This window comes from Tupaia chinensis, unplaced genomic scaffold (genome assembly GCF_000334495.1).
Source record: "Tupaia chinensis unplaced genomic scaffold, TupChi_1.0 Scaffold139431_1, whole genome shotgun sequence".
NCBI classification, from domain to species: domain Eukaryota; kingdom Metazoa; phylum Chordata; class Mammalia; order Scandentia; family Tupaiidae; genus Tupaia; species Tupaia belangeri.
This window is the reverse complement of record NW_006199316.1, coordinates 712,125-736,035: the sequence shown is the minus strand read 5'-3', so window position 1 is coordinate 736,035 and position 23,911 is coordinate 712,125. Positions and strand designations below refer to the sequence as shown.

The following is a 23,911-nucleotide window of genomic DNA, read 5'->3' as shown; positions in this document are numbered from 1 at the left end:
TCTCTTTAGAAAAGTAAAAAAAAAAAAAAGATGATAAAATAAAATAAATATTTTTAAAAACAATTATTTATTTAATTTTATTTATTCATTCATTTTGTTTCTTTTTTTTTTTTTTAATTTGACCAGAAAGACACAGAGAGAGTGAGAGAGGGAAAGTGAGAAAGCAAGCCACCAGGTCTAAGACTTAAACCGTGGTTGGCCATGTGGGAGTCCAGCACACTTATCCACCATGCCACCTGCCAGCCCCAGTAAATAACTATTAAAAAAAAAGAAAGAAAGAAAGAAAGAAAGAAAGAAAGAAAGAAAGAAAGAAAGAAAGAAAGAAAGAAAGAAAATCAAGCCAGCCACTTGTGAGTGTATGCCCCAAATCCCTAGAGGAGAACAGAGAAGGGGTTACAGCATGGCCGCCTCCCTGGGGTGCTTTCTTACTGTCCCTCTTTCTCTTTCTGGCAATCACACACACACCCTATAGAAAAAAAAAAAAAAAGAAGAGAAAGGTTTGGAAGCCGCCGGAATAGTGAATACCTAGCTGACTGGATAGTGGGAGGGGTGGGCCCCATCTCTGGCCTCCTCACTAATATTGAAGATAGTATCAATGATCACGTGACCTTCACTGATACTGTGACCTTCCACAAGTCACTGCAAACCTCTAGACCTCAGCTTTAAAAAAAATGGTGAAAATCAGTCCTGCCCTTACCCGCCTACCAGGGCTGGCCAAAGGACGGTTGTATGCGAAAGGACCTGAAATGTGGCTTCAGCCATTCCTTGTGGCTCTCCCGAGGAAAACGGGCCGCCACGTCTCCAGGGAACAGGAGAGGCAGAAAAAACGAACAGTCGGCGCCGACTGTGCCCGCGGTTTGGGATGGGGCTGAGTCCTTGTATCTATGCTCTTGGTCCAGGCAACTCGAGGTATTCCACACGGGGCCCTTTCTGTTGGGATTCCGAGACAGAGGGACCAGATGACAACCAGGACAGGTGGGGTGCTGGTGGGAGGGCAGGGGGCTTACCCACGTCCCTGATGACGAGTCTGTAGATTCCTCTGGCTCTCTCCCCCCAGCACCGCACAGTGGAGAAGGTCCAGTCGTTGAAGCCGTTAGGGTCCCTGGGAAAGAACAAAGCGGAGAACACAGAGGGCATGGTGCAGGAGCTGACCTCTGCTCCCAGAGATGGTCCCCTACTGCGACAGCCATGGAAACGAGCCACCGCCATTTGGGGGGGTGCCATGAGGGGTCCTCCCGTGCTGCCCCTTGCCCCTGGGATCTTGTGTCACTATGATGTAGTGGGAAAACCAACATGGAGAGAGCCCAGGAGTGGAGGCCCCACAGGTCTGGGTTCATTCTGACCCTCAGCACTTCCTAGCTCTGTGACTGGTCTCCTTACTGTACGAGGAGGTCACAAAGGCTCCTTGACGGGGTCAGCACGAGGATTAGAGAAAACCTATGCCGTGAACAGTGCCCGCACACTGCCAGCACAGAAAGCCTGTGACGAACGGCTTCCGGAGGCCAAAGACAGCCAGCATCGCGAGGGCTTAGGCCAGCGCCAGTGTCCACTTCTCCCACCGCTTTCCTTGAGAAGGCCCTGGGCGGATGTACGTACGAGTCCATGCTGCGGGGGGCGCCGATCAGGGACATCATGCCACTGGGGCAGAACAGTCTCAGCTCCAGGCTGCCGCGTCGTGGGTGGGTGATGGACACTGTCACGGCCACGTGCTCCAGGGTCTTCAGCCCCGACATCTCCAGGTCCGTCCTGCTGACTGTGGGAAGTCAGGCCGGGCAGCTGGGAAGCCGGCCCGCAGACACCCTCACCTCGTCGCACACGCTCACACATACACGTCCACAGGGCTCTAACTGGACCTGGTGTAAGCGGGACACGGCTTCCAGCCACCTTCAAGGTTCCAACCTTGTCCGGGATTGGAGACGATACATATCTAAGACACGAGGCGTGTGCCCGACGCCGTCACGTCAGTCATTCGTTCACCAGGAAACGGTCTCCCGAGTGCCTCGTAGGTTCAGGCGCGCTATCAGATGCCGGGGACACAGACACGGGAGGGCACGGTCCCCACCTTCTACTGCAAGTGGGAAATGAGCGGGTGCGAGGTACACATAACCCATCGGGGAACCGAGATGGCGGGAGGGTGTCGGCACAGAGCAGTGAAGAGGCAGTGAACACAGGTTGGTAGGGGGTTCTAGAAGGGAGAAATGGCGTGTATGAAGACAGAGTGGAAATGGGGGACTACTAGGTGGTGTGGTGCAGACAGCACTGGACTCCCACGTGGCCAATCACGGTCTGAGTCCCGGACCTGGCGGTTTGCTTTGTCACTCCCCACCCCCCTGTCTCTGGTGAGTGCACATGACACCTATAGTACATTTAAAAAATAATAATTTTTTTTTTTTGGAGAGAGAGTTTTGTTATAGGGTGTGTGTACTTGCTAGAGAGACAGTGAGAGAGAAAGCGAGAAATCACCCCCCAGGGGGGATGGCCATGCCACAATCCCTTCTCCTCCATTTTCCTCTTGGGATTTTTGGCATGCATGCCCATGTGTGAGGGCCCAGTGTGAATTTTAAGCTGCTAGATCTGGGACTCGAACCATGGTCGGCTATGTGGAAGCCCAGTCAAGAAGACATTATACCATCTGCTAGTCCCAAATAAATCTTTTAAAAAAAATATTATTTTATTTAACTTTATTTATTTATTTATTTATTTATTTATTTATATTTGACCAGAGAGGGACAGAAAGAGGGAAGGTGAGAAAGCAAGTTGCCAGGTCTGGGACTTGAACCATGGTTGGCCATGTGGGAGTCCAGTACCCTTAACCACTATGCCACCTACCAGCCCCCAAAGTAAATCATTCTTTTTGTTTTTGGAGAGGCTTTTACCACAGGGCATGTGTGCTCCCCAGAAAGACAGAGAGAGACAGAGAGACAGAAAGTGAGAAATCACCTCCAGGAGGGATGGCCATGCTGCAATCCCTTCTCCTCTCGGGATCTTGGGCACGCACACACATGTGTCCAGCATGAGCTCAAGCCACCGGGTCCGGGACTTGAATCGCAGTCAACTACATGGGAGTCCAGCGACATAGCCATCACACCAACTGCTGGTCCCAACACTTTTTATTTTAAATAAGCACCTGAGAGTTGTTAAGGATTACTGAGCAATGACGGAGTTTTGTAGAGAGCCCAGAGGGAAGATTACTCAAACAGCTGTGAGCCGGAAGAACTGGAGAGGAGGAACAGGTGACAGGAGACCAGCTCATCCTAGGAGTGAGGCAGTGTGCCCAGACATAAGTGAGGCCAACAAGGGGGAGGGAAAGGTGATTCAGGCTCCCTGCCCTTCTGGTCTCTGTCCCTACTGATCCTCTCACTGCCCTCACCGAAGAGCGCCACCTCCCACTCCCCACTATGCCCCCAGTGTTCATGAAGACTGATCTAGCTAATGCCAACACTTCACATTTCTTTATTTTGTGGCTGTTTTACAGTTTGCTATAAGGCATGTGTGCTAGGCGGAGAAAGAGAGAGAAAAGGAAAGTGAGAAATCACTGCTCCCCTCACCCTCCCCCAGTGGAGGTGGCCCCACGACAATCCCTTCTCTATTCTCTTCTTAGAACTTTGGGCACACATGCTCATGTGCCCTGTGTGTTTTTCAAGCCTCCCAGTCTAGGACTTGAACTACACAGTAAGCCACATTGGGATCCAGCTGCCTTAACCCTATGTCATCTGCTGGCCCGACATTTCTTTTTTAAGAATTATTTTATAGAACTTTATTTATTCATTTTATTTTATTTTTAATTTGACCAGAGAGGGATAGAGTGAGAGAGAGAAAGTGAGAAAGCAAGCCACCAGGTCTGGGACTCGAACCACAATCAGCCAAGTGGGAGTCCAGCGTCCTTAACTACCATGCCACCTGTTGGGTCTCGCATTTCTTTTTTTAAAAATTAAAAAAATAAATTGTCAGTGGGTGCCTATGCTCACCAGAGAAAGAGAGCAAGCAAGCACGCAATCAGGGCATGGCCACTCATAATCATCTTCCTCATTTCTCTGTCTAGTCAGGACTTGGGGGCCACACACACGCACCCTGCATATTTCCAAGGTACCAAGGCCAGGACTTGAACTGTGGTTGACTATGCGGGATCTGGCTCCCAAAGCACAAGGCTTAACCACTACACTACAGGGCTGGCCCAAACTTCACCTTTCTTTTTTTTTTTTTTTTTTTCTTTTTTAGAGAGATTTTTGCTATAGGGCCGTGTGCTTGCTGGAGAGACAGGGAGAGACAGAGAGACAGAAGGCAAGAAATCACCTCCTGGGGGGATGGCTGCACCATAATCCCTTCTCCTCCATTATCCTGTCGGAATCTTGGGCACGCACACACACATGCCTGGCATGAGTTTTAAGTCGCCGGATCCGGGACTCAAGTCTAACGACGTAACCGTTATGCCATCTGCTGGTCCCACTTCACATTTCTTTACCTCCTCAACTCCAAAGACCTTCCTCTCCCAAGTCAGTACCCGCATCCACGGCCATTCCCTGAACCTTGTAATGGGGCTGCTTCACTTCCGAACGGTCTGGACACTTTGATGGCGTGTTTTCTAATTAGCAACGTGAGTTGAAGTTCAATGAGAAACGCAGATGGGCAAAAACGGAAATGAGAAGCACCCAGGACCCCTGAGAACATGTTGGTAGATATCTACCCAGGCCTCCCCATGTACGTACATGTGCACGTATATTTTCTTTATTCTCTATCATTTTAAAAAATAATTATCTATTGAATTTTATTTATCATCATTTTTTTTTTTTTTTTAATTTGCTACAGGGCACACATGCTCACCAGAGAAAGACAGGGAAAGTGAGAAAGCAAGCTGCCAGGTCCAGGACTCGAACCACAGTTGGACATGTGAGAGGCCTATGCCCCAACCACCACACCACCTGCTGGGCCCTGTGTATTTTCTTTAATTCCCCCATCAACTCCTTGAAGCCAATGAAGCGGACATTTCACCTTCTCTGAAAAGAGCCTCCTTCCTTTCACTTCCTCTATTCCCTGTGACCTGTTTCCTCAATCCATCAGGCTCCTCTCTCCTAATGGGCTATGCCCCACAGCGCTCTCCTAACACTCTACACCTGGTCAGACCTCCCGGCTCCCCTTGTCCTTCCACAGCGCCGTCTGGCAGAAGGCAAACACTGGGTCAGCCCCATAGCCATCATTTTGGCTCCATCTTGTGGCAGTGTCTTTCCTACTACACATGAAAAACAAAAACAAATTCTTTCTGGACTTTTCTCCTTCGCCTTCTACACTTACAGCGTGGTTTCTGGAGCCAGCCAGTCTGGGTTCAAATCTCATCTCTGCCATTTATTAGTGGTGAGAAGTGAATTAGTTTTCTTATCTGTAAAATGAGTCTAGTAAGGGCACCTACTTCATAGAGTTGGTAGGATTAAATTAGTTGGTACATTGGAACCAGCAGTTGGCGTAAGTTACGTTGCTGGACTCCCACGTGGTCGACCGTGGTTCAAGTTCCAGACCCGGAGGCTTGAAACTGATGCCAGGTGCGTGTGCATGCATGCCTGAAATCCCAAGAGGAGGACAAAGGAGAAGGGACTGTGGTGTGGCCATTCCCCTTTAGGGGTGATTTCTCGCTGTCTCTCTGTTAAGTACACATACTCTCTTAAAAAAATAAGACCACACCTGGTGTCCATGAGTTCTAAGCTGCCAGGTCTGTGACTCGAACTGCACATGACTATGTGGGAGGCAGCGATGTAACTGCTATGCCATCTGCTGATACAGAATATTTATTTATTTATTTTTATTTATTTTTTTGGAGAGGTTTTTGCTATAGGGCGCGTGTGCTCGCCAGACAGACAGAGAGAGACAGAGAGACAGAAAGCGAGAAATCACCCCCCAGGGGGGATGGCCACGCCACAATCCCTTCTTCTCCGTTCTCCCCTCGGGATCTTGGGCACACACGTACATGTGCCCAGCGTGAGTTTTAAGCCACTGGGTCCGGGACGCGAACCATGGTCGACTACATGGGAGTCCAGCGACACAGCCATTACGCTAACTGCTGGTTCCCACGTTTATAAGTTTTTAATATAGAAGATGTCAGACATACATCAAAGTGGAGAGAACATGCTTGCAATACCTAACTTTAATCATTACCAATGTCTGGCCAATACATTTGTTTCATGATGATTCTCACTTCTTTCTCATTCTATATATATATATACATATATATCTTTTAAATGTTGCCAGAGGGTAATTGTGCTCATGGGAGAGAGACAGAGAAGAAGAGAGAGAGGGAAAGTGAGAAAGCAAGCTGCCAGGTCTGGGATCTGAACCACTGTCAGCCATGTCCAGCGCCCTTAACCACCACTCCACCTGCCAGCCCCTCCATATATATTTTTAAACATTGCCAGAGGGCAACTGTGCTCCTGGGAGAGAGACAGAGGAGAGAGACAGGGAAAGTGAGAAAGCCCCCTCCAGGGAAAATGGTGGTGACTAGTGGCCACTGAGCCGAGTGGCCCGGATCTAGCAGATTTCATTATTGCAGAAAGTTCTTCAGGACAATGCTGCTCTAGAGTCTTAGCATGAATTCACCTCCTCGTTTCTCTCAGGGGCGTTCAGCTCCCTCTACCCTACGGAAAGCTGACATTCCAGTCCCCAGACGTCGAGTCACCCAGGCCCTGGTGGGAAAAGCCTAGCTTGGCTGTGGGGGAGGAGGTTTCTCAACTGGGACCATGTTGCTCAGTTCTCTACAAACTAGGCATACTTCTTTCCACCTCAAGCAAGCTCCTAGCTTATCCCTTCTCTTCTGTCTGCTGGGGGGAAATGCTGTCATGTCAGAGGAGAAGACAGGTTTGCTGGCTTCCGAAATCCATGGCAGTTCGCCTGCTGCCTTCCGAACAGATGAAGGCCCCACCGGCCGGGCCACCTCAATCTCTCCTCTCTTCTGGTGGCCCTGCTCTTTCCACTAGAGCTCCCCGCTCTCCCCTGCCCTGGACCATGTCCTTCTTTCTCCTGCTTCTAGTGACAAATACGCAGTTTCCAGGTGCCTCGGTACCTGGTGAAGTCTGTCAGACATAGGGGGCCTCCCCTGGTCAGCACAGGAGGACAAAGCCAGAAGGGCCCTAGGGCTCCCCTAAGTCAGCTGCCCCCCGACAGGTGATGGGAAACAGCCCTGGCTGGAGGCACGAGTTAAAAGGCACACTATCTCCACGCCAACATGAAGCCAGGAGTTCCGAATGAGCTACATTCCTGGGAATGTTCCCGAACTTGTGCGTGGCTGAGGCTTTTCTGCCCTTTCCAAGATAACGTTCCTTTTACGGAAAATGCAATAGCCCATGGGTTTCCTTCCACACGGGGGAACCTGGCAGATGCTGGACATGCTTAGGGAGAGAGACGGTTCAACCCTCCCGGGTGAAGCCTCCACCGAGGGAGGCGCCCCACCCTCCCCTCCCAGTTCCCTTCTTTGGCATTCCTCTCCTGCCATGGCTCTGGGGGTGTCCACTTCCTCGGAGGACGGCAAAAGTGAGGACAGGGTTCTGGTTGGGCACCAAGCATGACACGCTTCTGTCTTCACGACAGTGAGTAATCCTGCCTGTCCAGAATTCCTCGAGGGGAAGAGGAAGTCCCCCAACGGGCTGGAGGCAGGGATACTTTGGGGAAGGTGCAAACCTGGGGCCTGCAGCAGCGCACCGGGCCAGCCCAGCTTCCCCGTTCTCTGGGAAGGGCTTCCATCTCTGTGCTCAGCAGAAACCCACACTGCCGACCCCAAAGATACCCTCCTTTCCAGACCACTCTAGGGACCTTGGGTGCCATGGAGGAAGGGGTGCAGGGCATGGGCACCTGAAGTCTAGGGAGACCACTCCATCCCACCCCAACACACTGCATCTGATTTTTATTTTTTTAGAGAGATATTTGCTATAGGGTGTGTTCGCTCACTGGAGAGACAGAGACAGAAAGACAGAAAGCAAGAAATTGCTCCCTAGGGGGATGTCCACACTGCAATCCCTTCTCCTCCATTCTCCTCTTGGGATATTAGGCATGTGTGCACACTCGCCTGGCATGAGTTTTAAGTCACTGGGTCTGGGACTTGAACCATAGTCGACTATGTGGGAGTCCAGCGACGTAACCATTATGCCATCGGCTAGTCCCCACCCTGTGTCTGAGTCTCTATTAGGTAAGTCTGAGAACAACGAAGAAAGGCCCGGCTCCTTTCCTTCCTCTGCTCAGACCTGCCATGGGTCTGAGCAATCATCTGGCAAGGTCCTAGCATCGAGCCAGGGGAGCCCCTTCCACTCCTGCCTGGTCTCCCCGGTCCCGTCCCACTCCCGCCACCGCCTTCCTCTGTGGCTGCTCAGCAGCGCCTATTCACTACGAGTAAGCTCAGAGGAAGGTCTGGTTCATGGAGCTGGGTCGGCCAACTCAGAAGCAGCAACATGTCCTAAAATGGTCAAAGAAAACTCGACAGGCTTGGCTGGAGCTCAGCTCCTACAAGCAGGGGTAGCGCCAGCAGGGAGGATGAGTTTAATTTCCCCATCATCCCGCCCTGAAGCTCAGGCCAAGATTAACCCCCTCTGTACTGACTACTTACCATTCCACAGGACCTCCAGCAGGTGGGGGGACCGAGGAATAGCCTTGTTCTCTTTTAACACGGGACTGACGTAGGAAGCTAGGTAAGGGACTGAAGTCCAGACCTGTCAAAGGGAAGGGGCTTGTGAGTAACAGACTAGACAGGTCACACTCACACTCACAGACACGCAGGCACACTTTCACCTGACCTGGGAGGCCTCACTCTTCTATTTTTGTTTACGGCACATACACTTGCCAGAGAGAGACACAGAGAGCCGGAAAGTGAGAAGTCACCCGCCGGGGGCATGGCCATGCCACAATGCTGTCTCCTTATTCTCCTCTTGGGATTTTGGGCACACACGCACACCCCCGGCATGATTTTCATACTGCTGGGTCCAGGACTCGAACCACATAGTTGGTCATGTGAGATCCAGCTGCCTTAACTTCCATGCCACATGCTGGCCCCCTAGCTATCTTCTTTTCCTCTCCTAGCCACCTTTCTCCACTCCTGGTGCTTCTGCTGACATCTGGAAGGCCTATATGGCACCAAGCCCAGGAGCCAGAGAGAACAGCTGCGCCCAGGTGGAAGCCGAGAGCCGAACAACCTGGGAGCCCGAGTGCCCCCTATGCTCCTGCCCCATTTACTCCTACCCACCGGTTGGGCACTTCAGGTATGGCGTCCAGCCTGCAGTGCCGTTTGTCAAAAGGAGAGCAGCAGGGTTGAGGGTCAAGGGGTGAGAAATGAAATGAAAGGTGTTTACTAGGTGCCAGGGTGTGCCAGGCTAGGTCTGCACACTTCGCCCCCAACCACAGCACCCCACACGGGGTCAGGCCCGCCCTTCCCCTGCCCTTTCACCTTAGCCGCGTTCACGAGTCTCCAGGCGTTGAGCAGGCCGAAGCCGTGCTGGTGGCTATGGCTGAAGCCTGCCTCGTTGGTGGCCCAATCCGCACGGCGATCCTCATACTGAAAGGACAGGGGCCCTGCTTAGTCTCGCGTGTTGCCAGCTTGACCTCAACAAGCAGCCCTGGCTCCCCGGCTGGCCTGTGGGCTGAGCCCATCCAGACGCTCCCTCTGGCCTACTCGGAATGGATTCCCTAAGGAAAGCTGGGACAAAAGGTCCAAGCCCATGATGTCACCCCCCGTGGCTAGCTTCTGGAGAGGCGGGAGCGCGTGCCCAGAGTCGGGGAGCCCAGCCGGTGCTGCCTTCTGCAGGCACAAGGCACCCATGGAACAGGCGCAAGCGAGCAGAGGTCTGTGGTCTCGGTGGGGTCCCCACGCTCTTCTTCATGTGGGGACGGTGGGGCTCTGGCGCCTCCCACTGCCCCTTGCGCACCTGCTGGAGCCTCACCTGGGCGGCCGTGAAGACGATGATGTGCTGGACGTCCCGCCACGTGAGGCAGGGCCGCACCTGCAGCATTAAGGCGATCATGCCGGCTGCCAGGGGAGCTGCCGCCGAGGTCCCTGTGTGGCCCTCGGTGCAGCCGGTGCCCTTCTGAAGGTCCCAGTCAGTGGTCACCTGGGAAGTGGAATGGAGGAAGGTGGGCTAGGATGGAGTTCGAGGGGCTGGGAGGGAAGGGCCAGGGCTGTCCTTAGAAAAAGCCTCTTGTGGACCTTTCCTTCATTAGAAGCCAACCTTTGACCAGAGCGGGCCACTCGCAGGATGGGACAGAGAACCTTAATCCTCCTGTCTTCCTGAAAGAACCTCTGGAGGACGGAGCCCAGGGTTAACAAAATGAAAAAGGCGGTTTCCGTGGTATGGCTGGGCGGGCGGGAGATACGAGAGGCCTTCGGTGTGGGCAAGGGCTTCTCGAATTTTGCTCTTCTGATGTTCTTGCTTCCATTCCCAATTCTCTGCCCAACACCCCACTCTCAACTCTCCAACCCCCAACATCCCAGCCAGACAGGAAGTGGTCGGGCAGCTACTGGGCTCTAGCTGGAGCCAGGACAGCAGTGACGGCACCATCCAAGGAAATTTGACTTGGCAACTCAGTGACAGGGGTGGAGTGACACGGGTGTGAACATGGGGGTGTTCCCAGGGAGAGGGAACTGGGTCCCTGCCCATTCCGGGCTCAGCACGGGCTCAGTATCTGCACAGCCTGACTGCCTACTCTGCAGCCAGCTCCGGGGTGAGTGGCCTTACTGCCCCAGGCCCAGGAGCCCCCTTCTATCTGTGGCTCTCAGGTGGGATGAGGTGGCACCCGTGTGGCATCCCGGCCTGCTCTTGCCCTCGTCAACCCCGCAGCCTCGCGGGGCTTAGCTAGAGCCCCTATCTATTCCACTGAGTGACGTGTGGACCCTCGGCACACAGTGCCAGGGCTACTGGCAGAGAAGGCCTTCCTCCCGTCATCTCCTCCAGGCCAGGCACCCCAGCGCCAATTCCTGCCGAAAGCTGCCTTTCTCCTTGGTATGTGCCACGTCCCTCCCACTGTTATAGCAGCTGCCAAGGGGTGCGATTCTCACCCGGACACTGTGCATGCCCAGGAAAAAAGGGACACTCTCCAAGCTATAGCCTCGAGAGTGAGAAGCCCGCACTGTGCCAGGGAGCAGAATGGTTTTGCCCTGTTAAGGAAACAGCCTCCCGGGACAGGCTGTGTGCAGTGGGAAGCCTGTGAACTGGCCCAGCGGGCTAGCAGGAGAATCCAGGGGAGAGGGGTGGCGGGAGGCATGTGCCCCAGGCCCTGACCTCAGCCGAAGCTCTTCCTGCTGCCCTGGGGTCCGGGAGGCGGGACTGAAAGGAGGCTGCAGGAGGTTCCAAGGCAGGGACATTCCCAAGATGGGAAATTGATTAAACAAACTCTCTTTTTGTTCCTGAACAAATTATAGTTTGGATAGATGGGGGGGGTGTTGTGAGAAGCTGAGTCCAGAGCAAGAGTGATTGCTGGCGGGACATTCTGGGGCCCAGCTGGGCGGGGGAAACTGTGTCCCCTCCGCAGGGTGAAGAGGTTCCTGCTCTTCTTCCTTGCAGCCCCCAGCCTGCCTGCGGGGAGAAACCTCTCTGGCCTCTTTGCTTTAGGCCTTTTCTCTTCTCCATGGATGAGAGGAGGGGGTCGGGGTCAATTGGCACAGAGCCTTGGAACGCTGTGTTGACCAGGAGTCATTTACTGGCAGGACAACATTTCAGCCTTGGAAAATAAATGGGAGCCAGTAGAAAGACAAAACAGCCCAATTCCCAGGGGTCCCAGAGAGACCTCCCAGTCCAGCCACTGGAGGAATCAGACAGCCCCTGGCTCCAGCCCAGCTCCTGCCTGGAGCCTCCAGCGCCCAGGGTACATGCGCATGGGCAACAGGCACAGGCGGGAGCCCGGGGATGGCGGCCGGAGACCAGGCTTAAACCTGCCAGGAGGAGCTGAGCCCAGCCGGGTGGAGGCAACGGTCCCTGAACTCTTCTTTATTTCATTTTAGATATTCGCCAGGGTGTGTGTGTTCACTGGAGAGTGAAGGATAGAGGAAAAGTAGGAAATCAACCCCGGGGGGGTGGGGGGATGGCGGCCATGCATCAGTCCTTTCTCCTCCATTCTCCTCTTGGGATTTTGGGTGCACGCACACACGCACACACACACACACACACGCCTGGCATGAATTTTAAGCTACTGGGCCTGGGACTCGAACTGCAATTGGCCTTGTGGGAATCCAGTGCCCTTATCACCATGCTACCTGCTAGCCCCAGTCCCTGGATTCTTTTTTAAAGATTTATTTCATTTTACTGATTCATTCATTTATTTTAATTTGACTAGAGAGGGACATGCACAGAGAGAGAAAGAGAGAGAGAGAGAAAGAAGAAGTGAGAAAGCAAGCCACCAGGTCTGGGACTTGAACCATTGGTCAGCCATGTGGGAGTGTCCAGTGCCTTAACCACCATGCCACCTGCTGGTCCCAAATTCTTTTCTTTTTCTTAAGAGAGATTTTTGCTATAGGCTACATATGCTCACCAGAGAGAGAGACAGAGACAGAAAGAAAGAAATCACCCCCTAGGGGTGACGGCCATGCTGCAATCCCTTCTCCACTCTCCTCTTAGGATCTTGGCCATGCACGCACACACGCCCAGCATGAGTTTTAAACCATGGGGTCCAAGACTCGAACCACAGTTGACTATGTGGGAGTCCAGCGACGTAACTGTTAAACCACCGGCCAGTCCCAACCCCTGAATTCTTCTAATGGGTTCCCGGGGCTAGGGCAGCTCCGCGGCCATGCTGCAACCCCCTTTGCTATGGCCTCGATTGCACCAGGGAAAGATTTTGACCTGAGACATCGCTGGCTCCTTTCCCAACCATCCCACACAGACAAAACCACTCACCGTACCCCTGCGCAGAACATGCCAGAACGCACAGTATGTACGCAAGGGCTGATCGGCACCGGAATGCAGAGTTATTTTTAAGCCCACAGAAATGAGCGAAAGCCCACATTCTACCAAAGGGAGACATTTCTTTTCTTTTTTTTTTTTTTTTTTTTTTTAGGTTTTTACCATAGGGTGCATGTGTTCACTAGAGAGAGAAAAAGAGAGACTGAGAGAGGGAAAGTGAGAAATCACTCCCCTGGGAGGAGGGCCATACTGCAATCCCTTCTCCTCCTGGGATTTTGGGCATGTACGCACATGTGCCTGCTGTGATTTTTAAGCTGTAGGGTCTGGGACGGGAACCCAGGCAAGCCATGTCAGAGTCCAGCACCTTAGCCACCATGCCAACTCTTGGCCCCAAAGGGAGACATTTCAAAGAAGCTGTATGACACTTAGTTTCTATAACAATAAGTGCATTTGTCATAAGTTATTATTTAACTCAGGGTTAAAAAAACATTTTTGCAGATTTACTCGAGCCCTCAGGTCCATTCTTCCAAAAGCAATGTCCCAAAGAGCCACAGATCTGCTGGGAAGGACAAGCCTGAGGGTCAGGGCAGGGAGGTAGGGACCTGTGGGGCCAGGGAGGGCACAAAGGGCCCAGGAGGCACTCACGATGCTCCGGAGCATCTTGTCCCCACCGCTGAAGGTGACCGCCAGCATGGAGGCACACTCCTCTGCGTAGAAGGGCATCCGTCCCTCCTCGTCCACAGCACCTGGGGACAGAGGGTGAGAAACAGATGCTGATGGGAGGGATCTGTCCTGTAATAGGGGCCTCTGAGTTCTCACCCAGGGGACTGACTAGAGTTTAAAAATGACGTGAGCGGTCCACATCCTTCGAGTGCCTCCAGCCCTTAGCTGGGCAGGTGGGCTTGAGTGGCAAAGGGCACCCTGAGCCCAGCAGCGCGCCTTTGGTAGGCTCCAGGATAAAGCAGGGCCTTCTGCTCCACTTCTACTCATTCATCCACACGTTTCAGCATTCACTGAGTCACCACTGGGCTCCACACTCTGTGCGGGGCACCAGGGCCATGGGGAAAAGGCCAGCCCAGGTCTCGAGGAGCCAACGGTCATGCAGGAAATTGGCTAAATAAACAAACCGTTGGGGGACCAGCAGTTAGTGTAATGGCTATGTCACTGGACTTCCACGTAGTCAACCGCAGTTCGAGTCCTGGACCCGGTGGCTTAAACTCACGCTGAGCACATGTATGTGTGTGCCCAAGATCCTGAGAGGAGAATGGATTGCAGCATGGCCATCCGCCCAGTGGGGTGATTTCTGGCTTTCTGTCTCTCTGTCTCTGTCTTTCCGGCAAGTGCGCGTGCCCTATAGCAAGAAAAAAAGAAAAACCTCTCCAAAAAATAAATAAGTAAAATTTAAAATAGCCTTTCCCAGCCATCTTGGTGGGTGCTTTTGGTTGGGGGCCATCCGACACCCAAGGCAGGAAGATGGTGGCCACAAAGAAGATGAAAAAGTCACTGAAGTCCATCAACTCTCAGCTCCAACTTGTTATGAAAAGTGGGAAGTACGCCCTGGGGGACAAGCAGACTCTGAAGACGGTCAGACAAGGCAAAGCCAAGTTGGTCATCCTCGCCAACAACTGTCTGGCTTTGAGGAAATCTGAAATAGAGCACTATGCCTTGCTGGACAAAACTGGTGCCCATCACTACGGTGGAAATCATATTGAACTGGGCACAGCATGCGGAAAATATGACAGAGTATGCACACCGGCTATCACTGATCCAGGTGATTCCGAGATCATTAGAAGTATGCCCGAACAGACCGGTGGAAGGTTAATCATGCAACGTTTTTCTTTACTAAAGCTTGCCAGAGCTTGTTTTTAAAAAATAAATGAACCAACCAACCAACCAATCGCTAGGGTAGCCAATAGGACGATTGGGAGCACAGGTAGAGGGCCCGTACTTCAGGCTACTGGAGAACCAGGGAGGCTTTAAGCAGGAGGTGAGTGGACCAAGAAAGGGGGGGCCAGGCAGCTATGGTGAGGGTAGAGATAGCGGCCGATCTCCAGTGATGCGTGAAATTGCTCCCAGGCATGGTGACATCTAAGAAGTCCTGAGACGCTCTCAGAGCTGGGCTAGCCCTGTCTGAGCCCAGAGATGCCTGTACTCTCAGGGTTAGACAGGCGCCCCGAAGCTGGGGTGCACGAGGGTACCAATCCCCTCACCACTGAGCCCCACACACACCCATCAGGCGCCCACCTATGGTGACCGTGTAGATGGAGTTGGCGTAGCCATCGTAGTTGCAATTGTCGTTGTGCTGACCACCATTGCCACTGGCCACCACGAAGATGCTCCCAAAGCCCTGGCGGCCAGCGATCACCCCGTGTTGCAAGGCAGCCTGAGAAGCAAAAGCGGCAGGCCATCAGTTAGGACCTTCATACCACACCTGTCTCTCTCTTCTCCTTCCAAAAAGACAAGAAAAAAGCTCAAAGGGCGCTGGGCCCGGGGGAAAGAGATTTAGAGACGGACACCAGATGGGCAAGGAGCTGTTGGTCGGACAAGGTTTGATGAGGCTCTCGCTTCACAGGGGGTGGTGGGAGGCCAGGAAGGGAGCCCAGAAAGCGACAGCAGGAACACAATCTCAGAGCACCGCCGTGCTCTGCTCTGTAAGAGCTGGCGTCTGTCGCCCTTCCTGTCCCCAGGCTGGGTGTCCTCTTCCTGCAGTCACAGCAGGGCAGATGGCAGAGGTCTGGCACTGCGAACGGGTTGGGCCGGGAAGAGGGATCAGCTTTTACTTGTTCTTCTAGGACTGACGGGAGAGGGTGTCTTAGGTCTCCTAGAACCTTCGTGTAGCTCAGTTACCTTTCCGAGCTGATGTGGGCCATCCACTGTCTTCCCATCGTCATCTGGTCCCCAGCTGTTGAGAAACACCCAGAGGGTGGCCGCGGCTGCCCACCCAGGGCCTCCCAGTCTCAGCAGGCCACACCCTGCCTGCGTTCCTATTCTCCTCCTGAGGATTCTAGACCAGGATGCCCACAATGGAAAACCACAGGGTTCCGAGGCCCGGCCCTCCACCGAAGCAGAAGGTTCTTTTTCTTGGAACTGCCCCCAGTTTGGGGCTACTTTATCCTGCCCCTAAAACTCCCTTCCCAGGAAACAGTACATGAAACAGCAGCAGGAGTCCCTCTCCGGACCTAGGGACCTACTGTCAGGCTCAGTGGCAGGGTGCCCGTGAAAGGGTGCTCCCGTGTCAGCTCCCGGCTCTCGGGCTGAGTTCTCTGCTCCTTTTCTAAGAGGAAACAGCTTGTGGGGATGGTGTAGATTTAACGAAGGTGCTGCTTAGGGGCAGGAGCAGGTTGGGGTCGTCCCTCCTGGCTCCTTCTTATCTAGATCATCCATGCCCAACCTGAGCTGTGGGCTCATTTACACAGGGCAGTGGGGAGTGGTGCTGGGCATCCAGCTACCTGTGGCTGAAGAGCAAAGTCCACGTTCCCCCAGAGGCCTCATGAGTTAAGAAAGCAAAGAAATGTGGCAGAAGATGCAGCTCCTCACGTGACAACTCAGTGACTGGGAAAATGGGGACCTGAGATTGAGAACCACCCAGTGGCTGGGGATCTGGAGAAATGAGCGCAGTGGGCTTGTGAGCTGACCCCAACGAGGAGACCCTGCCTGGACCTGCCTGAGTGGGCCCCCAAGCTGGTCTCTGGCTGGAGGGCGGGTCCGAGCTGCTCACTCCCACCCTCGCCCACGGCTGACGTACCTGCAGCTGTAGATGTCATTGATCTGGTAGTGCTTGTTGAACGCCACAGCCTCCATGCTGTCGGTGAGAGGTCCGTCCAGCACCCGGATACCTAGCACAGAAGGCCCCGCAGCTCATCACAGGGCTGGCCCCATGAGGAAGTGGTAACGGTGCTGGTCCCCTGCCTGGGCCTGGGGAGTCACATGGGAGGCTTGATTCCCCTGCATGCTCTTTTGTAGGTTTTGAATTTTTTTAAAAGATTTATCTAATTTTATTTATATATTATTACTATCTTATAATTTGCTATAGGGCACATGCTCTCACCAGAGAGAGACAAAAAGTGAGAAAGCAAGCTATCAGGTCTGGGACTCGAACTGTAGTTGGTCATGTAGGAAGCCAGTGCCTTAACCACATCACCTGCTGGCCCTGGGTTTTTGAATTTTTCAAGGTTTTTTTTTTTTAATTGCCAGAGGGTATGTGCACTTGCCAGAAAGAGAGAGAGCAGGCTTGTTAAAGAAAGCACGCCCATGGGTGTGGGCACACCTCAATTCCTTCTGTATCTCTCCAGCCTGCCAGGAGTCTGGGTGTACATGCGCACAGGTCTACATTCTCCAAGCTGCCTAGGGCTGAGATCTGAACCGCGGCTGGCCTTGGGGGATCTGGCTCCCACTGAACAGCCCTTAACCCCTGCCCCTGTGGGGCTAGCCCCTTATACATTTTGAATTTTTGTACTACAGACATGTATTTCCTGTCCCCAAATCTTTAATGTCATGCTGGAATTTAGACTTAAACAATCACAGGGTCAGTGCCAGCAGGTGGCATGATGGTTAAGGTGCTGGACTCCCACATGCCCAACCACGGTTCGAGTCCTGGACCTGGTGGCTTGAAAATCACACTGAGGAACCAGCAGTGTAATGGTTAGGTCACTGGACTCCCATATGATCGAATGCGGTTCAAGTCCTAGACCGGGTGGCTTGAAACTCATGTTGGGCATTTGTGCACATGTACCCAAAATCCTGAGAGGAGAATGGAGAAGGGACTGTGTCATGGCCATCCCCCCAGGGGGTGATTTCTTGCTTTATGTCTCTCTGTATCTCTCTGTCTCTCTGGTGATTGCACATGTCCTACACCAAAAATCTTTAAGGGACCAGTAGATAGCTTGATGACTGCATTGCTGGACTCCCACAGGGTCGACTACAGTTTGAGTCCTTGATCTGGCAACTCGAAACTCACACCAGGTGTGTGTGCATATGTGCCCGAAATCTTGACAGGAGAATGGATAAGGTATTGTGGTGTAGCCATTCCCCCTGGGGTGGTGATTTCTCGCTTTCTGTCTCTCTATCCCTGTCTCCGGCTTAAAAATCATGCCCAATAGCAAAATTCTCTCTCTCTCAAAAAAAGAAAAAAAAAAAGCAGAAGTAGTTTAAAAAAGAATAAAAATAAAAATCTTTCTTAAAAAAAAAAAAAAAAAGGAGAAAATCATACTTTCTTTCTTAAAAAAAAAAAAAAAAAAGGAGAAAGTCATACTTGGGGTATGTGTGTGCCCAAAATCCCAGGAGGAGAATGGAGGAGAAGGGATGGAGGAGTGGCCATCCTCTCTGGAGGGCAATTTCTCAGTTTCCTTCTCACTGTGTTGTAAAATCAAAAAACAAAACACAATGACGGGATCTGTGGGGCGGGGCCACATAACTGAATGTAGGTGAGCGAAGTCCCTTCTCATTCTTCCTCTTCATCATGTGAAACACCTAGCCAGGGCTCAGCACACAGGCGTCCATCATGTAGTTCTCAGCGCCATCACCACCCTCCTGGGTACTAACTGCACCCTCTAAAATGCAGTGGGTCACACCCTGGGGACCTCAAGTTTCAAAAGGAGGAACTTGGTCCCTGCACGGTGTGGCTTCCTTTATAGCCTCGCCCATGGGGGGCTGCTGCCCTCTGCTGGAGTGTAAGAGGAAAACAGGCAGCCTCCCCAGTCTGTTGGTTCCCAAGCACCCATTAGGAATTGTGGGGAGGGCTTCCCCATTCACTCCCTGCATGCTTTGTGGTGGACAGACTGAGAGGTGAAAGACTCACAGAACCACTTCCAATGGCAGACAGTGCTAAGCTCCCTACAAAAACAGAGAGCAGATGGGACTGTCAGTAGGCCTGGAGCTGGAGAACCGTGACATGCAAGAGCAGTCCCTGTAGTTGCATGAGGTCATGGTGGAAGAACCAACGCGAGGTGCTTTGTAAATAATGAAAATACGTGGGGGGCAGCAGGTGGTGTGGTGATTTAAGGGCATTGGACTCCCACATGGCTAACCACGGTTCGAGTCCCAGACCTGGTGGCTTCCTTTCTCACTTTCTCTCTCTTTCTCTCTGTCACTCTGTACCTCTCTGGTCAAATTAAAATAAATAAAGTTAAATAAAATAGTTCTTTTTTTTTTTTAGAGGTTTTTGCTATAGGGTGCGTGTGCTCATCAGACAGACAGAGAGAGACAGAGAGACAGAAAGCGAGAAACCACGCATGCACACGCGACCGGCGTGAGTTCTAAGCCACCGGGTCCAGGACGCGAACGGCGGTCGACTATGTGGGAGTCCAGCGACATAGCCATTACGCTAACTGCTGGTTCCCAGCACTTTAGTGTTTTTAAAGTGTGATGAGAGGGAGGTGATAATGGATAGAACAAAGTCCTTATAGGACAAAGTCCTTATTCCAAATAGAAGAGGATCCAGAATGTGGTAGAAGATTATCCTGAACAGGTAGAGATGAAGCTAGGTTTATAGATTTGGCAGCAGGAACTTTCAAAGCCCCCGGGCCCGGGACGCGAACGGCGGTCGACTATGTGGGAATCCAGCAACATAGCCATTACGCTAACTGCTGGTTCCCAATAAAATAGTTCTTTAAGAAGAAATAGAAAAAATCATGAAAATATGTGTATAACTAGTCCAGTAATGAGTTATTGCAATGTGCTGGGTCACTGATGGGACATAGCCATGGTCAGAAAAAGAGGAGACGGAGCAGGTGCATGGGGGGGTCTCCAGCCACATAAAGCATATTTCCACTTTTATCTGCTTTACATAGTAGGGTTTGCGGCTAAAAACATGCTTGGAGCCACACAGAACTGAAAAATAAACCAACTGACTTGGCCTACAGATGCCTGTTATGAGCCCTAGGCTCTGTGTCAAGCGGGGAGACAGAGACAGGTCAGAGTGTGTGTGTGGGGGTTGGTGCAGGGAAAGCAGACCGGCCGAGAGAGGCCAACCCAGGCTGGACCGAAGCTCCGTTACCGGCTATGCGGCTCCCGTAGGCCACGCCCACTGCACAGAAGCTGTTATTGGGCACCGCGGCGATCTCTCCTGCGCACCGCGTGCCGTGGTGGTTGCCGTTCTCCACGTCCGGGTGGGGCATGGGGTCAGGGTCGTTAGAGTTGAGGTCATAGCTACCTTCAGGGCTCTGAAATGTGGAAGGGGTGAGATGCGGTCAGTTACTGGCTAAAGGGTCAGGTCCTGGAGCTAAGAGGAGACGGCGCAGCACAGGTGGAACTCCTGGCTGCCTTTTTCTGCAAGCCGACTGGGCCACAGGACACTCAGGCAATAGGGAAAGGTGCCGCTGGCAGCAAGCCTCTCCTACCTATGGGGGAATGTGCCCCTGCTCGGTGGCTGGGAAGCCCTGGGATTAAAGTGATGCAGGGCTACCCAAAGGCCTGCCAGGAGAGGCAGGTACTCAGAACCTTCGAGAGAGCCCCTCCTTATCCCTCTGGCCCTCCTGTGATTGCTCTCCCTTGGGACTAGCGCCACCTTCTGTGCCTGGACTGCCAGTCTGGTATGCGGAAGAGAAGAGACAGGAAAACCATTGGCCTCCCAGGCCCTTTGTCTGGTACAATGACCTCGTAAAAGGGGACAAGATAGACTGAGGCGAAATCGAGGAGGTGAAGACCCAGAGGTGGGAGGGGTCGCTCTAGGGCCACTCACATAGTTGGGGGCGATGTCCTGGATGGTGTGTTCCACTCCGTCGTCCACTACCACCACTGTCACCCCTCGGCCCGTCACGTTGCGCTCCCACACGCCGGTCACATTGATGTCCCTACCGGGGTTCCGCCGGTTATTCTGCAGAAGAGACATGGTGGGAATCCAGCAACACGCAGGCAGGTGCAGTCAGGGCTAAGCAGCCCCTTTCACCTTGGCCTCCACCAAGAATCAGACGGAGGTTCTAGGTGTGAACCGAGTCAGGGAAGGACAAGAGAGCTTTGCCACAGCCTCAGTCTCCAGGGAAGTTGGGCATCGTTCCTGGGCGGCTCAGGGTGACATGGATTAGGAGGAAGGGTTGGAAAACGTACTTATTATGCAACAATGCCAATCATTACCGCTTAGGGGATGGTGTTTGCCACACATCGGACACTGTTCTGAGCGCTTCACACACTTTAATTCACTCACCCCAACCATAACTCTGTGAGGTAGGCACTATTATGACCTTCATTTTACAGATGGGGAAACTGAGGCTGGAGCAGTTAAGCAGCCTGCCCAGGGACACATGCCCGAAGAGCTGGAATGAAGCTACCTGGCTGCAGCACCCCCCACGCAAACACGGCAGCACTCCAGCTTTCTGGAAGACAACACGGGGGGGGGGGGGGAAAGCCAGAGGCAAAACAACACAGAGAGATTCTCTTGGGCAAAAGGTGGCGGTCACAAAAAAGTGAGAGAGTCAAAAGTTCCAAGAACTGGACCAGCACTGATCCCTCTGAAACAAACGTGGGGCGGGACTCACCAGGTGCCACTGCTGCGGGTACTTGGGGTCATTGAAGTGGACGCTGCGCTTGGCCCGCTTCAGCAGCCTCTGCTCCGAGTGCCAGCGCACAGCTTCATGTCTGGCTAACACCTCCTCCGCCTGCTGCCGGAGGGCGTCCACCTCCAGGGCCCGCCCGTGCCCAGCTGGTTGGACAAAGAGGTAGTGCCCCCGGAGCTCTCCGATGCGGCCGGCATTCACCAGCCCTGCTGCCTGGGCCAAGGCATCGGCCCGCTGTTCCAGAGTCTCTTCCTCCCCCTTGCCTTCTGGGCTGTCTAGATGCACAGCCCAGCTTAGCCCCCCTGGGCCCTGGGCGTCAGGCCCACCTGTCCCTGCCAGGCCCATGACCCAGGGAACCAGTAGGAAGAGCCCGGCTAATTGCAGCCAGAGACGGGCGGGCAGGCCCAGGGGGGCATCCACGTGTGCCACTTTCTGCCTCCCCTCCGGCATCAGAGCAGTAGGCTGCAGACAAAGAGAAGACAAAAAGGAGATGAAAGAGCTGACAAGGCGGCAGTGGACAGGCAGACTTTGAGCCATGAGGGTGCTCCCGCAGGAAACCCCCAGTCTGCCCCTTTTAAATTATTAAACGCTTCATCTTTTTTTAGTCACATTTATCCCTGACCAGTGGGGACATGCCTCCGGGAGGAGTGAAGGCCAGAACTAACTCCAGTGGATGATCTCCCTAGACACCACAGGCTGGTCTTCATTACAGCAGATAATCGATGGTGTTTGGCTGCTCAGGCACTGATCTGCCCCCCACCATGGTCGCTCTCGGGGCCCAAAGTGCGCCCTGCTTCCGTATTGTTCGAGCTTCATGACTGTTTTCTAGGAGAGGCGAGCCCTTCCCTCCCATATAGAGGATACGGATCTTTCCCCAGCTGTCTTCTCAGGGCAGCTGCTGTCAGGGTTAACCCCCGTGATGGGCTGCCCCCACCTGCACCCACCTGGCCTCTGCCTGAGTGTGGGCTCCTCGTCCGCCTAGCCACGGCAAACTCATTTTGTGCAAATGGAAGAGAGGCATTACTTTCCGTGTGGAGAGCGTTGACTCTGAGCACAGGCTGCCGACCTGCAGGTCCCAAAAACAAAAGATAGAGTGTCCCACCAAACCCAGAGGAACAAGTAGAGGTTACTGTGAGCTCCAGATCCAGGGACAAAGTGGGCCAATGCTCGAGTATCACTTCTAGGATCGGAAACAGGTCATAGACTGGAACGGAACGGGTCCAGTAAGGTCAAGTTAATGCAAAACCCAGAAGCCCTGCTTCTATCCTAACGATCATGTCATTTTTCTCTTCTCATTTCCCCCTCAGAGGCCTAGCAGAGGACTTAACTGTTACTGAAATTGCTCCTGAGAAATACCCCTCCTGGAGGTCCAGGTGGTAGCTAAGGTCCTCATTTGTGTATTTTTGAAGGATAGACAGGAGGTGGTGGGGGAAGGGGAAGGACGGAGATTGTAACCAACAGAGCAGGCACAAAGGACGTGGGTGACTAGGAGAGAAGAGAGAAGTCCTCCCCTGTAGGGAGCTCAGCAGGGCGGCATGGACGGAAGGCTCAGGGTTCCAGTTGCCCGGGTTGGTCAGAACCAGGCAGTTGGTCTGAGGAGCCCTCAAAGGAGAAAAGGGCCAGATTAGAACTGGCAGGCAGCTGTGGGGACAGGGACAGGCATGTGGGGTGGCAGGCTGTGTGCATACCTACAGGTGGCCTGGCTTCCTTTGAAAGTCTGTCTAGAGTCCACCCTGGGCCAGGGCTGAGTACTCAGACACACACCCAAATGGATCTAACTCCAGGCATTCCAGAAAAAGGGGTATTCTACTGAGCATTCTCCGGACCAGGAGAGATCGTAGGACACACAGTATTTCCCTCCAAAATCTCCATTCCACATCACTTTTTCTCTTAGCTTTCCAGGTAGATCCCCCCTCAAGCTCCTCCTTGCCCTTTAGGAGGCTCCACAGTCCCAAGATGTTCAGACGGCTGCCCCGTCTGCATACTCTGGTAAGCAGAAACAGAATCTCGTTCGATAGGTTTCTGGACAGAGGCCCACTAGGCAGATCCCATCACAGATTTCCGGAAGAAAGAGAAACCCGAGCGCTTCCTGTCTCCGAGGCAGAGCAGCACTTTGAAGCCCCAGGCTTCTGGGAAAGGAAACCTAAGGACCTTCTGAAAGCAAACCTCGTTCTCCCCCAACTGCTAGGTCTGTCTGGGCAGCTCTCAGTGGCCAGGGAAGAAGAAGTAGAAGCAGAAGCAGAAGAGCATGATCAGCCGGCAGCCCGAGATTCTGCCTCCCAGCGACTGTCTTCGCGGCCTCTGGGACTAGCTCCTAGCGCCAGGTTCCGTGCAGGGCCCAGTTCCACCGATCGCCCCTCCCGTGCAGTGTGCCCCCTCCCCGTGAGGACCCGCACTGTCCTGGAATCCAAGACCCCAGGGCCCGGTCACCCCGGTCTGTCCACGCCAGGACCGAAGGCGCCGTCCGTGCGCCCCCCTCATCCCCAGCCGCCGCCCCCTCCCCATTCGGGGCCACCCGGACTTCCCATGTCCAGCCCCCACCTAGTTCCCAACTCACCGGCCCGG

At 53.3% G+C, this 23,911-nt stretch overlaps 1 protein-coding gene across 1 annotated transcript in view; it reads right to left on the bottom strand.

Annotated features, from left to right (window-relative positions):
- The window catches only part of PCSK7 (proprotein convertase subtilisin/kexin type 7), a 26,585-nt gene extending 4,148 nt beyond the window's left edge, over positions 1–22,437 (bottom strand). Inside the window, exons 1-13 of the mRNA XM_006161886.3 lie at positions 22,291–22,437; positions 21,329–21,808; positions 20,536–20,670; positions 19,852–20,017; positions 16,603–16,693; positions 15,705–15,759; positions 15,102–15,240; positions 13,503–13,603; positions 9,906–10,073; positions 9,413–9,520; positions 8,579–8,681; positions 1,597–1,753; positions 1,008–1,102 (exon numbers count right to left, since the gene is read on the bottom strand). Coding sequence (XP_006161948.1) covers positions 1,008–1,102; positions 1,597–1,753; positions 8,579–8,681; positions 9,413–9,520; positions 9,906–10,073; positions 13,503–13,603; positions 15,102–15,240; positions 15,705–15,759; positions 16,603–16,693; positions 19,852–20,017; positions 20,536–20,670; positions 21,329–21,796 — 1,786 coding nt within the window. The 5' untranslated portion in view covers positions 21,797–21,808; positions 22,291–22,437. The remainder of the gene's footprint in view (positions 1–1,007; positions 1,103–1,596; positions 1,754–8,578; positions 8,682–9,412; positions 9,521–9,905; positions 10,074–13,502; positions 13,604–15,101; positions 15,241–15,704; positions 15,760–16,602; positions 16,694–19,851; positions 20,018–20,535; positions 20,671–21,328; positions 21,809–22,290) is intronic.
- Positions 22,438–23,911: the final 1,474 nt, after the last annotated feature.